At 46.3% G+C, this 15,675-nt stretch overlaps 2 protein-coding genes across 4 annotated transcripts in view; both read left to right on the top strand.

Annotated features, from left to right (window-relative positions):
• The window catches only part of LOC144141578 (uncharacterized), a 229,365-nt gene that overhangs the window by 128,288 nt on the left and 85,402 nt on the right, over window positions 1-15,675 (top strand). The gene's annotated exons all lie outside the window — the stretch shown is intronic.
• Window positions 9,740-15,675, top strand: part of LOC144142756 (glutathione-specific gamma-glutamylcyclotransferase 1) — a 35,190-nt gene continuing 29,254 nt past the window's right edge. The window contains exon 1 of one of the 2 annotated variants that reach the window (XM_077674454.1): window positions 9,740-10,229. In XM_077674454.1, coding sequence (XP_077530580.1) covers window positions 10,077-10,229 — 153 coding nt within the window. In that variant the 5' untranslated portion in view covers window positions 9,740-10,076. The remainder of the gene's footprint in view (window positions 10,230-15,675) is intronic. The other variant, XM_077674453.1, reaches the window with a different exon arrangement.

The raw sequence follows: 15,675 nt of genomic DNA, 5'->3' as shown, positions 1-15,675 counted from the left end.
TCAGCGTCCAGCCACCCTCTTTCACTCGAAGTCTCGCAACCATGGTATCAGGAAGCCGTCGTCGGGGCCAGTATCGCCATTGAAGTATACACCGTGCCGAACGCGGAACTGCTAGAAAGAAAAGAAACAATGTCCGCCACGCCGAAAGGCTCGAACCCGGTCGAACCATCGAGCCATTCGGGATAATCGATTTAAGCATGCATCCATACGCGTGCGCGCATTGAGCTGCGCGGACCGCCACGTCGCCTGCAATGGCGACGTGCCCGCGTCGTCTGCCATCTTCCTCGTCGCAGACGATAAGCATCTTCATAACTTCCCGCCCAAACTGGCCGCACAGGGCGTGCTCAGGCATTGCACGCGGCACATATACACGTAGTCGCACCTCGCCCGGCCAGGAAACGAGGAAATGAAACTTAGCTCGTGCGTATCACAGAATCGTCCACGGCGTGGCCTCTTCACCCTTCAACGCCGTCCGCCCCGCCTCGCTGAAAGCACGTCGTCGCCTGCTACGCGTATCGTCTGCTACGTACGCGCGCGATATGAGCAGCACACGACGCAGGGCCGCGCACCGTGTCCCATTGTCTTTTCGGCGTGGTTATAGTGTGCCGCGTGGCGTCGAGGGGCACTGACCGACTCCTCGCAAGCCAGCGCGGAGGTCCATCGGCATTCTCGTTATCGCCGGCACGGTTGTCCATTACGACTTCGGCTACTGGCTTCGGCTTGCTTCTCTTGTCTGTTTGTTTCGAACGACGGTCAGTTCCGCGTTGTTCGACTGCTATAACGCGTTTTGAGGCACGAGCGGCTTCCATTGGACCGTACGCGTGACACCAATAATGACAAAAGCCGGTAGGCAACAACTGGCGTTGTGCCGGAACGTCGTGATTCGCGCAAATCTTGGTGAGCGCGCGGAATGCAAAGTTCATGTTCGGTCACTAAATAGCGGCATACCCTCAAAGAGGAAAGAATGCGAAGTATTTATCTGTGCACGTTTTTGTCGAATAGTGTACCCGATGCGTTCGGACGTACCTTCGCAAACAAAAGCAGCGTGTGGACATGCATGGTAGCAAAAACGTGACCTATGGAATTTCTGCAATGATCTATTCGTGCGTCTACTTCAGCAGGCATGATTTGCGCCGTGTATTTGTTTCTATACCTTGCAAATGCATTGTTCATTGAGCTTCCTCATACCGGTCTCCTTATAACCCGGCGATATATGCGAGCTCCGGGAAAGTACGCGGTGCTTAGGCCATGCCTAACGACTATAAAAGTCACGTGATCGCATGGGTCATTCTACGCATTTTCTTAGAAACGTTCCAGGGTGACTATATAGTACATGCTTCTCGTGCCACTAAATAAGAGAAGGTTCAGCTCGTGTAATTGCTTCTTTTATTACAAACCAACAAGACTCGTTCGCATTGGATTCACGCTTTGGTTAAATGATTTCTGGAAAAATTTCGAAGCCAGAATCTTGGTCTTTTAAATTACTGTGGCGTTCTTCTTTATTTGCGCCCTCCTTCCCCACCTCCCGTACTTTTTTTATTTAAGCCGTGATGAGAAATACTTACTTGACTTGCTGCCCCAATCAGCATTGTCGATACCTGAGGCCTGCAGTCCGAGCGCTGCTCTAGAAAGCATAAATACCGCGTACAAGCTAAAGCTTTATACCGACCGGAATCCCAGGTGCAGCACTGTGAAAAATTTCTTAGGCCGGGTTCAGACGGTTGCCGCAAATGTCCTAATAACTTCCTCTGAGAAACATGCTAGATCAATAGAAGGGGCCTTATGCAGACTTGGAATTGGCCACACACACATCACACACTCATACCTTTTAACAGACGCAAACAAGCCACAGTGCCATCGATGTGGGGGTCAGCTTTCTGTCCTTCATATGCTTATTGAGTGTGACATGTGCATCATTGAAAGGAAACGTCATTTTAATGAAGTTTACACATATAACATTCCCTTGCACCCTTCATTATTTTTATCAGACCATCCAATGTACCCATACAAAAAAGTTTTTAGTTACCTAGCAGATGTAGACTTTTTAAAATACATATCATATAGACCATAACCTCACATGTGTTCATTATGTGCTTTAAAACAGTGGTGGAACCTGAGACTTTACACCTTAGGTGCTTGCACTCACTGTTTTAATACGACCCTATACACCATTTATCTTAGTATACTCACTATGCTTTAATTATGGCCCTATACACCAACCCCCTGAGTAAAGTTTTTAAACTAGTGCCTCCTTTACAAATCTTTCTCATCTCTTTCATCATTGTCATGGCGCTCTTTGCCTTTGTCGGCCTTGCGCCATTAAACCCAAAATCATCATCAACGTCCTAATAACTTCCAAGAATGACTTCATTTCACGCCTTAGCCAACCGAACTGCGTGACGCATCGTTTTTTTTTTTTTTACGCCCATAGATCACGATATGGCTTTTGCGTCGGTAGTCTGAACATAGCCTTATACGCATCCAAGCGACCATTGCGCACGTACGGGGCTACATGCCAGACTTACAACGAAGCAAAGCTCGAAGTTCAAGGTCTACTCTACTCCAACTTTGTTAAGTTAAAGAGAACTGTGCGAAGCACCTCACAAGGACGAGAAAAGGAGGACACTAGCACGTCGTACTGGTGATGTGTATAAGTTAACAATATCCACGCACAAATTACAATAAAAAATTAGCAGTGGCTTAGCTCAGCCATGCCAGGATATACGTACCGTGAGCTAAGGTTCAGCTGGTTATTCTTAGCTTTCCTGGTTTCTAGGATTAGCCTGATTATTATGCTTACTGCTGCTTCAATGACACACGCACGGTATACGCATTATGTGACACGTAATTTATCAAGCGGCTCCGGCGCAGCGTCACCGATCGCCCCAGAGCTAATCTGGGTCCACAGGCGCACGCCGGTGTTGCTGCGACGCACGAGCCATCGGTTCCACACCACCCGGCCACCCCTCGCATGATCATCAAGTGGACCGGGCCGCCACGTGCGGAATGGAGGTCGGCGAAGACGCTGGGCGCGTGGGGTGTGTGAGACGCCGGGCAGCGAGCAACGTTCTATACGCTGTGTGACGTCACTGTTACTCGCGCATGCGCAGCGCGGCTCTCCAGGAGCCACGCGAAACTGCTCAACCTCTGCCAGTGTAGCTCACGCTGCAAAAAAAAAAAAAAAAAAAATCCCCGCATTTCCCCGAGGGGAAGAATGTGAAAGTGCGAATGCACGAGTTGAATTTGCGCTGTTCGGTAATGTTCGCGAAAGAGAGATCACACACACACACACACACACACACACACACACACACACACACACACACACACACACACACACACACACACACACACACACACACACAACTACAAAGAGAGAAAGATGCATTTATTCACAGACACCTATTTGTGTTGTCGTTGTGCTTGTTGCTAGAGCGGATCTCAGCTTTGAAATTTCGTGTCAGTACTCCTTTAAGCGGGTGCATTAGCCCTTCTCACGCCCGATTCCTGGCCAATCCCCCACGTGGGTATGTGCCATGTCAGCGGCCAGGCAGCGCGCGCCCATCTCCCCCCGTTGCTAGGGAAGACGAGGAGCGCGCGCACCCGCAGCTGTTGCTATGCGGACTACGGCGGCGGACGATTCAGGCTCGCTTAAGAAGTGCATTCGCACTTAAAACGTAAAGCCCAGAAGTGAGGTAATGATTTACAAATTTTTGCAGTCGATCTGTCACCGGAGTTACAGAACAGAGAGCGGATGAGCCCGTAGTCGCGGAGGCGTTGCGGGCGCACCGCTGCCGACGTTGCTAGGGAGACGTCAAGTCAGAGCGCGGCTCGCCGCCTCGACGAGCCCTGTGACTGCCGCCACCGCTTGCACGTGTTTTTTTGTAGCTTGAGCTACACTGGCCGAGGTTGAACAGTTTCGCGTGGCTCCTGGAGCACCGTGCTGTGCATGCGCGACGAGCAGTGACGTCACATCACAGGGTGCACAGCTGGCGTGCCGGAGCCGCCGCCGCCGCGACTGGACTGAACTGGATTGGACTCGATTAGATTGGATTAAATTGGATTGGATTGGATTGGATTTGATTGGATTGGACTGGATTGGATTAGAAATCGTTTTAGCGGCACTAAGCATGATCATCAGCTAACCCTAGACAACCAGGAAACCTAAGAATAACCAGCTGAACCTTAATTAGGTCACGCTGCGCATTTCCTGGCATAGCCGAGCTAAGCCACTGCTAATTATTTTTAAAATGGAGTGGGCAGCCAGAGCAGAGAGGTAAAAAGTAAGGAATGGGAATAGCAATGACGAAACGAAATGTCGCTACTGATAGACAACAAAATAAGCGTCAGTCAGCCAACACCGCTGGTGCAGCTGTCCCCAGTGTAACGGAGTGGCCACTGAGAGACGGTGCTAGGTGTAAGGGAAGGCTGGTAACGCGTTGTAGGGGTGAGGCGAGGAAATTTGCTGCTGAAGATTGGATTCGCACATCACAGGATAGAAGTAGGTGCCAGTCAATCGGAGATGACTTCATCCTGCCGTAGACATAAAATAGGCTGATGAGGATGATAACGGTGTGTCCTGTCTGTCTGTCTGTCTGTCTGTCTGTCTGTCTGTCTGTCTGTATGTATGTCCGTCCGTCCGTCCGTCCGTCCGTCCGTCCGTCCGTCCGTCCGTCCGTCCGTCCGTCCCTCGATTCAGCCACCCGGCCAAAGTGCAACAGATGCTGCACAATAGTCTATATTCCCACAGCCAAATCTACGCGGATACTTCTCAACATGTTGAGCCAAAACAAAATATTACGCCTACCTGGGGCAAGACAGAAAAAACATAAGTGAATTTTGCAGGGGTTTCTTTATTAAAAATACACGAATGGTTGATTTAATAAAAGACACGTCCAGAAAAGCACAAAATCGGTCGCCTGCGGTTTCCCTAGCGGCATTTAAAAAAATAAAATGGCAACAGTAAAGAAAGGTTCCGCTAGATAGTTGTCACGTTCCGTATGAGCAGTTGAGACAGATAAACGCCCACCAAATTTAAACAATAGATGGCACCGATTCCGCTCGTTGAAATTGTGCGCTCAAGCCAGTAATTTAATGCTTATTGGAGGAATTACAGTCAGGAAGAAACCACTATTGCGCCTCATGTTTCGTGTTCTCATAAATTCCTGGGCCTCTGCTTAAGTGGCCTGTATTATATTTGGCAAAAATTACATCGTCTGGGCTGGGGCCAAAGTGTAGAAACCGTTGAAAATAAGAAAAGCAAGACAAAACACTCCTTCCTCTTATGCTAGCATGATTTATTATGCAGCATGTCCCTCCTTCATCTGTGACATCAGAGAATGTCGCGGAGGCAGCTGCGTAGCAGTGGTTGTTCATTTTGGTTGGATTGCGTTGTACTTCACCTAGATTGGATTGTATTACATTGCACTTTTCCTATGGTAATTACTATCATATTCCAGAACAATCCTCGAAATCCTTGAACAATATTAAATCTTTCGGAAACCACATTTTAAAGCGAAGCTTTTTACCTCTACCCCCTAACGGTTCTGTCGCGACCATTGGTGTCAACAGAAAACTCCCGCAAAAAAATAAAACACGTTACTGGCACCGCCAGGAATCGAACCTGGAACAAAATAGAGAAACGGAGCGAGAGCCCGATGTCTTAACGATTGAGCTGTGGGCACATGCGGAGATGGAGGTGACATACGGTGCTCTCACCAAGCACATCTGGGGGTTTACCCCCTGTGTTCTCACTGAATGTCACGTGATAGCGTCACGCGACCTCTCGCGCCGGTGTGCGCCGCACGTGTTTCGGCCGTGTGCGCGCCTTGCGCATGCGCTAGGAGTTCGAAAAAAATTAAAAGAAGCTCACACCAAAGCATGGCATCTCACTCATCCTCCGTCTGTTCCGCCGATTTCGTCGCCTCAGTCGGCTGCGGTAGAGACGGAGAAGTAATATCGGCCGTTTAACACCGGATTGGAGCTTTCTTTAATTTTATATAAAAAAGTTTCCACTCATGTGCTTCACCAATATAACTCAACCAAACACCATTCACGGGTCATGCATCGATTTAACCTAAGCACAGAATATATCTGAAGTAATAAAGGGTGTGGTTTCACTTGTCTCTGGTTTCACTCTTTGTAGAGCCGCATGTGCGGATTCAAGCGACGTCGCTCGGCCAATTGTTGTGGGTGCCGTTTACAGCTTTGCTTGCCAACCACATTCACAGGGTTAATGAGCGTGCATTTTTTTTAAATTTAAGCGTCGTTTTTTGTTTTTGAATACCTTAACTTCTTCAGCGGCTGTATTATGGACAGTGCATACAAATTGTTAGTTCTGTGAGGGTAACAGGTTGCTTTAATTACACTCTTCTGTTTCGTTTGAAGAAAAAATAGTCGTTACTTTTTTGAGGCTTTACGCCGGTGGTAACGCAACGGAAAGAGAGAAAAACAGCGAGAAGTATGCACAGATAGCACAAAAAACAAACAAAAAAAACAGAAAAAAAATGAGTTAGCCGAAAAACAGAGTCGTTCGTGAGGTGGAAGGGTGGCGTTATGCCAGGCAGAAACCGCTCTCACTCAGGGAGGAAGGTCCTCAGCTCGTTCAAGGTTCTGGGAGTGCCATGACATTTGGGCGTCACCTTGTCTGCGAATAACAACTGGGCCACGGCTTCGTGAGTGTGACTTCGAAGAGCTAGTTACGGAGGCTCCACTGACAACACTGCTGTCTTTCCATACTTAGGCATTTTTTTTCCGAGAACCAACAATGTAGAAAGTCTAATTAATACCTTTTACAAGAGAAAAAAAAAATTGATTGGCAGAGTTAAGAAACTTAATTATTATAATAGTGCAAACGTATATAAAAGCAAGGAAAACAATAAAAGTATAACCAAACGAAATAAAAAGTCACCTTATTGTACTTTTGATAGCCAATATGGCAGTACTCGTCAGTCGCAGGATACTTACAAAAAAAGAGAGAAAAAAACTAAAAGAAAAAAAAGCGGGAGATAACGTATCGAAATCGGACAGGCCCGCAAATTCAGCGCCCTAACGCGATGAACTAAAAGAAAATCAAGAACGGTACAAGAAATCACAAAGGTCTATCTAATTGAGCGCACTCACACGGTTAGCTAAAAGATCATAAAAATTAATTGCCGAAATCCCAAAGGTCTATATCCCGTGGCCTCACCTGGTTATGTAAATATAAAAAAAGCAGAAAATAAAGAAGAAGACGTTGTCTGTGCTGAATTCATCCCTGAAGTTTCGTTGGATTCCGGAAAACTTGAAAGTGTCTAAGGTAATTTTGCTCTAAAAAAAAAAAAGCCGGGTCAGGGTTTCGGTTTAGACAACTTAAGGCCGATTGCTCTGACCTCCAACATGATAAAATTAATAGAGCGAATAGTTTTCAAACGGCTAGCTTCTTTAATCCAGGACAGGCAAGTACTTAGTCCTGCTCGGATTAGTTTTAGGCGGGCTGTTCTATTTGGAACGCTGATGTCGACTTGGAGGCGAGGATTCGCTTAGCACAAAAAGGAAGCATGGTGTCGGCATTAGTGACCTTAGATGCAGCTAAAGCTTATGACAGTGTCGAGAATAGTAACTTGCTAAACAAACTTGCCCGCGTAAATCTCCCCGCGTACCTTTTTGCTTGGATTAGGCCGTTTCTGGCCGATCTGGCTGTCTCGGATTCTGCAGTGTTCTTTCCGTATTTCATCGTTAGCCTTCTAGTCTTCCTTAGCCACTGCGTGTCCACGCTTTTCAAGTATAGGTACCTAAAAACCTTAGCTGCCCTCCTACGTTGATCCATTGCTCTCAACCTCCTCTCAAAACATATTTTACTCTGCGCTTCTCGAACTTCAAATGACGCAGCCCATATCTCCCTGCATTGAGTGAGTGAAAAAAACTTTATTTAGTCGAGCTTCAGGCGCCGATGGTTGGGAACACGACCTTCCTCTACGGAACTATGTGTGCAGTGCCAAAACCCGCAAACAATCGAACTTTTTTTTTTTTTTTTTTTGCCTGTCGCCCTATGTGAATCCTGCCGTCGCCGAAAGGACACTGAAGTCGACCTGAAAACGGTCCCCACCCGTCTCAACAAGAAAGTTTTATCTGATCTGATCTGATCTGATCTGATCTGATCTGATCTGATCGCCTGTCGCCGCTTCTCGGCAGCTAGACAACTGCTTTTGAAGGACAGTATTGAGCGTTTCGGGTTGACTCTATCTGTTCCACTTATATTATCTATTGGGGCAACAAATTCAGGGTATGCGAAAAGGCATAATATATATAACTGTATTCAAGCTTTTCCTTCTGCGTCAGATCGCTTGAATCGCTAAAGGGTACTAATTATTGGGTAATTGGATTTTAGACGTAGCGAACTTTCATCTTACGGCCTCTTTCCGGAAACACAACCGAAAAATTCCCCGCATTTCTCCGAGGGGAAGAATGTGAAAGTGCGAATGCACGAGTTGAATTTGCGCGGTTCGGTAATGTTGGCGAAAGAGAGATCACACACACACACACAACTACAAAGAAAGAAAGATGCATTTATTCACAGACACCTATTTGTGTTGTCGTTGTACTTGATTGCTAGAGCGGATCTCAGCTTTGAAATTTCGTGTCAGTACTCCTTTAAGCAGGTGCATTAGCCCTTCTCACGCCCGATTCTTGGCCAATCCCCCACGTGGGTATGTGCCATGTCAGCGGCCAGGCAGCGCGCGCCCATCTCCCCCCGTTGCCAAGGAAGACGAGGAGATTCCTGGCCAATCCCCCACGTGGGTATGTTATGCGGACATCGCCGGTGGACGCAGGTTCAGGGTCGCTTAAGAAGTGCATTGCACTTAAAACAAGAGCGAACAAGGCCAGCGAAAAACCGTGGAATATCGTAACCGCTTTGCAATTTTTGATGTTTTTGAGTTTCTGAAGGGGCCGAGATACAGTTGGATTTTACGGCGCCATTTTTCAGTATGAAAGCAATATTCCTTCCTGCATAATCGTCGTTTCTTTTTAATTTTTCGTTGTTTACTTTAAAGTGGGCCACGATATTTTTGACCATTTTCGGGGATAGTGAGGAGAACAAAAATTGGTCAAAATTTTAAAAAAGCTGATGTTAAGAAAAGAATTTGTTTTTGGACGGGGGGGGGGGGGGTAATTTTTTTTTTCGACACGGAGACCTACAGTCATGGAGTACTTCGCAAGTGTTTTTTTTTAGGGCACATTTTGTCACCGTGTGCTTCTGATGAAATAAATAAACGTTTATATACGAACAAACACACACTGATGTTGTTCTCCGAAAAGATTCTGCGATCAAGGCCTATTTCTGCAAGAAAGGTGGCGAAACGAGTATCTGAACTAGCGTTTGTTTTGACACGGTGCATTAATCGACTACCGGAACATGTCAAAGTGACGTCTTCACATTGTATTTTCGCAAAGAAGAAGGCACGTCTGAACGTTGACTTACTGACGTCAGCGCACTGCGTTGACCTTCACTCATCCGCCCGCAGCAACGTAAAGAAAATCGAACACCGACTACGAAAAGAAAACAAGACAACAAAGTCGGCTGTAAGCAGATGATAAAAGCCGACGCACCTTTTTCTTCTTCCGCATCTACTAGTCGCGCGCACTGCGAAAAGAACCGCGCCTACGGCACGAGCAACGGATGCACAAAAAAGAAAAAGAGGTAAAGCCAAGAGCCTCAATTACACCTCCACGCCGACATTCAAAGAAGAAACCAACGGCTCAGCGCGCTGCAAGTTGCCGGGCGTCTTGCATCAGCCCGCGGCCGCGGTCGGGCGGGTCACGTGGGGCCGTCAGAGCTCGTTGATTGGCTCATCGTCGTGTGCAGCAGCGCCCCCGCACCGGTTTTTGCTCCCCTTCTCGCCTCCGTGTCGTCTGCTCTCGATGGCTGGCCGCCGGTCGTCTGCTCTGGTTTCTACAATTGAACGTTTTTCGGCCGCTTCTGTGAATACCTTAACACCAGTTTGAATCGTCATCCCTTAACTTGTGATTACCCTAAATTACTCGCCTCCAGTCTTCGCAGAGAATCGGCTTGTTTTGACGCGCGGTTTCCTCGCAAGATGGCATCGTCGTCTGGCATCTGGGTATTCGGCTACGGATCGCTGGTGTGGAACCCCGGCTTCGACTTCGTGCGTAGCCAGGTTGGCTACATCCGCGGCTACGACCGGAGGTTCTGGCAGGGCAACGACAAACACCGTGGAACACCGGATAAGGTGAGCGATTTCAGTTTTCGTCGTTTGTTACCTTCCAATACGCCAGATGTCTGACCCAGCTTCGACGTCTGGGAACAGCTGCTGCTGCTGACGCGCTGCTGACGACGCGTTCGTGTAACTTGGGGGCGGACGATAATTATGCTTCGGCAGCAGCTGCTTTCGCCGACGTCACATTTCTTTTTTGTTTGTTGATACGAAAAAGAAGAAAAGACAGACACACGTAGGCCGAGTTATCCTAACAACAAAACACTCCCAAAGTAGCCTTTTAAGCAAAACACATATTTCCTTTTGTTACTGCTAATTTTTTATAACGTGGGATAGTGTGCTAGCCGTCGCATTATAACGTAGAGCTAGCAGGGAATCCGATTCCGATTTCTCCGATTGACTTCATAAGGGTGTTTCAAATTAATTATTTCCTTTTTTTTTTTTTCCAGAAAATTTGAAACTGCTTGTGCAGAAGCAGCCAGTGTAGACGAAAACTTCGCGTTTGAATAGCAGTTGCGTTAACATTGGGCTATTTATCATCTAAGCGTTCGGACAGCGATTTTCGTTCCGCGTTGACAAACAACAGCTGTTCGGCGCTTGTTTAGAGGGGAAACGAGTCGTATGACACTTGTTGCGCAATGCTGTTTTTGTTTTCGCTGCCTATAGCCCTCGAGGGAGTGCCTCGAAGACAGGCGTAAGGATGGACACGGGTGACGCACCGCTTATCCTGTCATCGACTTGTCTGAACTGCGTGTGATGAATCACTGCTGGATTGATGGTCGAAAATGGGCGCTGCTTGTGCGCCTTGGGGGAATGTCCAACTCTGCAGTCACTTTTCCTTTAGCTTACTGTGAGTGCAATGATGCTATAAATTTATTAGTGTTATTTTGTTGCCGGTATGTTCCCCGACGAATTGCGTGGCCTCTGGATTCACCGTTGTACTTGTCTTGAGACCCTAGTGTAGGAATTTGTTTAGGCATTGCATTAATCATTCCGTCCAGCTACACTTTCGCTCGTAACAAAAATGCTAGTAAAAAGGTAGTAACGGACTGTATTTACCAACACCTTACGACTTTTACCCCTAGAATGGTAGGCAGGTCCTGCCACTAAGTACGGAACCTAACTCCTATCGCTACTAGTCTAGACCGTGCACTCAGTAGCTGCTGCTTGTTTGATACTAACATTCTCTGATAGTAAAAAAAAATCTGTGAATTATTTAACATAATAACTGCAGCACTTTTCGCACTCCAAATCACGATTAAAACGTTTTTTTGCAAATCCACATGCTGACTTGCATATGTTCACATTAAAATGCATATGATTCCAAAATTATCGCCAAAATGTTTGATTTTTGCGGCAAGCCCACTGACTCTTCCGCTGATAATGCCTACTTTTCCCTTTCTTATTTCCATTTTGCTCTTTCGTAATGTGCTTATGGTGCGCGCGCATCTGTGTATTGGACAATTGATGAGAGAAAGAAAAAACACATTAAAATTATGGTCAATATACTTAGCAACAGACACGCGTGTAGCAATGAAAGTTATGTGAACTGTTCTGTAACTTTTCCTGAGGGAAAATTGCATGAACGTACTTTACAAACATCAATACTGTGAAACACTTTTCCTGCTTTTGGAAAAATGCACTTTTTTCATTTCTTTGAGGTGCGTTTTTTTTCTGTGGTTGTGGTGGCAGCTTGACGCACCAGGAAACCCTGATGCATGTATAGAGATTTTAATTTGGGTCACTGACATCGAAAGCACAAATTCCATTTATCTGGTCTGCAAAGTGAACTATTCTGATGCATATAAATGATGTTATTGAGACCTTTCTCAAGCTTGAAAGCACGTTCATCTGTACCTATTTTCTTTTTACATTTTAAAGGCCTGAACGGTTACTGGTACCTTCGTTATATTGTTACTTCAAACAGTACATCCGCGTTGATCGCGCTAAAATTTAATTTCGTGAACCTCGGAAAAGTTAAATTTCTTTGGGCTAACATCACTCCTACATTAACCGAAAGCTTGGCCACTATATAAAAATACTTTACTGTAGCATAAGTTCATACTCGTGGTATTAAATAGGTTTTCTACGTCAACTACAACCCCCCCCCTTCCCTTTGAAATAGAACAAACGGAATGGGGTTTACGCAGAGCCTTTGTGTACACCACATGAGTGATACATCGGGTATCATAATTAATGCCACTGCTTATTGCATGCAAGTGCTAAACCGCTGATTTTTTTCGCTCCTTTTCCTCTATTTCCTCATTAATGCAACTCTGCAATGTCACGTCACGACTGGACGAATCAAATTTATTAGGCTAACCTAAGAAAACATCATCAGGCAACCTTGGAGTGTCATTTCTTATTTTCTCCTTGCGTTCCAATATCAGACTTCATGGTTCGTGCCGTTCTAAAGCCGCTACGTTTGCAGTTCTAGGACGACGTTGGTCGTGTTTAGGTGTTCCTATGAACGACAATTAGCCACATTTTCGGAAAAACTTTGAACTTGAGTGAGAGAGAGGGAAAAATAATTTTGCTCGAAACTTCTACTTATCTAGCTTCATTCACAGTTAAAAACTTGTGGTCACCGACCAAAGGTTCATTAAAAGCGCAAAAAAGACGTTTCGGCTTCCGTACGGAAGCCTTGTTCACTGAGCGAATAAGTCCGACGTATGAAGCTTTTAAGTGCGCCGAAGTAATCGCTCCAGAGTCCAGGCATCTTTCACACGTCGAAGGGAGATTGCCTGCGTTGCGGTTCAGGGTTTTTTCGGTCGTTTGCATAATCAGGGACTCGAAATATCGGCGTGACAGCAATTTCTTCTCTCTGGCGATAACTGATGCGGATATATTTTGCGAGTCGGGGCCTGCGCGTGTTCCGCTAGCGCGTTCGAAGCTATCTTCTTGTTTTTGACGTCGTTCTTGTGCTCGCGCAATCGTCTTTCAAAGTTGCTGCTCTCACCAGTGTAGCAACAATCGCAGTCTGCGCAGGGAATTTTGTATGACACCCCGGGGAATCGGTTGATCCTGTCTTTGACGCCACCAGCTCGTTCCTCAGCTTGCACGCAGGCACGTGAGGGACGTGCATATCGTAGGAGCGCAGAACAAGAGCCGATGAACCTTTTACCCGACCAGGCGAGATTTCGTCAAAAATGAGCAGTGGCTTAGCTCGGCTATGCCAGGATATACGTAGCGTGAGCTAAGGTTCAGCAATCCAATCCAATTCAATCCAGTCCAATTCAATCCAGTCCAATACAATACAATTTAATCCAAACCAATCCAATCCACTGCTCCTCGCGCTTGCGCAGCACGGCCCTTCAGGGTCCACGCGAAACTGCTCAACCTCGGCCAGTGTAGCTTACGCTACAAGATTTGTTTTAATCTAGTTTCATTCTACACGTGAGCCTGCTAGGTTGGAAGGGTTGTTTGTGGACGGGGACGCGGGAGGGGGGAGGGGTGATAGGGTAAGGTCGAGTGAAAGTGTACAAAATACGACGGGACGGGCAGTTGGGAATTTTTTAACGCAGAAGGGCACTGGGTATCCCAAAAACGTCCCGCGAAAAAAAAAAAGAAAAAAGAGACGATGACCGAAATGGCGAAGCGCATTGCCTAACTACTGTTTTTAGTACAGTCCAGCCCGCTCATAACGAACACATCGGGAAATGTAAAGCACTTCGTTATATCCGTTTTTCGTTATATCTGGACATAAAATGCATGCACACGAAGGGTGACGGGAGAGGAATGGATTTCGTTAAAACCAGGTTCGCTATAAGTGGGCTATATTGTGTTTCCTAAAGTGTCATTCAATGTCGATACGTATGAGACAAGCTGTGTATATATATATACTTCAGTATGGCTTTACGACTTTGCCTGAAACTTGTTCGACGGAGGGTCGTGCAATTTGTATGACATGCCATTGAACTTGTGGTGCAGTTTCTAGTATACTTGCAATCCAACTTCTACGACATGTCCTACAAACTCCGCGACGGATCGTACAAACTGCATGACAAACCTCAAAGCCTATAAAGCAGCCTCTACGATATGTCGTACAACGGCCTGTATACGACATGTCATAAAGATTCAACGACATATGGCTTCACAATATCATACATGTCGTTCGGATATTGTGCGTTTGTCGCACTCGATTTTCAGCGGAGTGGTCATTGCAGAAGAGAGAGACAGAGCACGTCGCCACTTCTCTTGTTAGGGAAATACTAGTGGAGGAAATGTGAAATGTCCGTGGTATTCTTTCAGCGCTGTTGCCGGTCCCTTCGGGTCGTGTGAGTCAGAGTTCCGCGGACTGTCCTCGTAACGGGGTGATCCCGGAAAGCCCCGAAGCCGGGCGCGTGCATACCCGCTTCGCCTCCTCCCTTTGCAGCGGGTTGGGAAAGCGTGTTATAAACTGGAAAATGCGGGAGGCTTCACAAATGAGGCTTTAGGTTCACGCGAATCGGCCTAAGCAGGATAGTAGTGTTTTCGCACTAAAGCATTTACACTAAACCTTCGTTACAAGTCCCCGAGGCAACAAATTGACTCGTTATAAGCGGGATTTCGATAAAAATGGACAGTGATCTACTTTCCGTACACCGGATTTGGGGGACACGAAAAAAACTTCTAGTGAACCGAGAGTTCGAATAAAGCAATTTCAATACAATAAGGGTTTACTGTTTTTTTTTTAAATCAGTTTTAACACTGACGTTATAAGTCAGACCTTACGTCACCTGTCTGCTCGTGTTAATACCAAGGGGAAGGGTTTTGTCATTTCGCCCAGTAACCTACTAACTACACGCAGATATAGCGGAACTTCAGGTTCGCAGGCTGCTCTCGAACCGTGCCCCTTCAATCGATACGTCGACCAGGAAGCATGTGCAGTTTATCTGCGGTCGCACAGTCCACTTTCTAATAGAAGTCTCATACCAAAGTCCTTCAACATTTTTACTCCTGTGGGAATGGTGACACACTCTTAAAAAAAAAAAAAAGGTCGGGGCATTCACTAATGGAATACTAACAAGTTACTTGTCACAGTATACACTAGGTACTTAGTAACTGGAGGTAGTAAATGTAGCACTTGTCAGAATTACTAACCGAAGCAGGCAGTAAGCACCACTACCTCCACTAGTAAAGTCCCAGCGATAGCACTCTACTGAGCTACATGCGTTTACTAACTGGCCATGCACAACCTAGTCATAAGCACAACCTTAATCTAGTGCATACCACTTCCTACACTCAGTTAATTTACTAGCCATGCAGTTAGTGGCAGAGCCTGCGTACCAAACCGCGGGGTAGTAAGGTCCGTAAGGAGTTAGTAAATACGGCCTTTACTACCTTTTTACGACCTTTTTTATTAAGAGTGCACTATCAAATTTTTAATCATGGCGACCGCAAATTAGTGGCACTTTACAAAGACACGTTGACGCCGCCTTTCCCCGAAAACACTTCTTGCTTCTCTGTACCCTTCAAAAGA

Source organism: Haemaphysalis longicornis, unplaced genomic scaffold, assembly GCF_048455015.1.
Source record: "Haemaphysalis longicornis isolate Haplotype H1 unplaced genomic scaffold, Haemaphysalis longicornis Haplotype H1 scaffold_6, whole genome shotgun sequence".
In the NCBI taxonomy this organism is placed as follows: Eukaryota; Metazoa; Arthropoda; class Arachnida; order Ixodida; family Ixodidae; genus Haemaphysalis; species Haemaphysalis longicornis.
The sequence above is the reverse complement of the archived record's forward strand: the minus strand, read 5'-3'. Positions and strand labels throughout refer to the sequence as shown.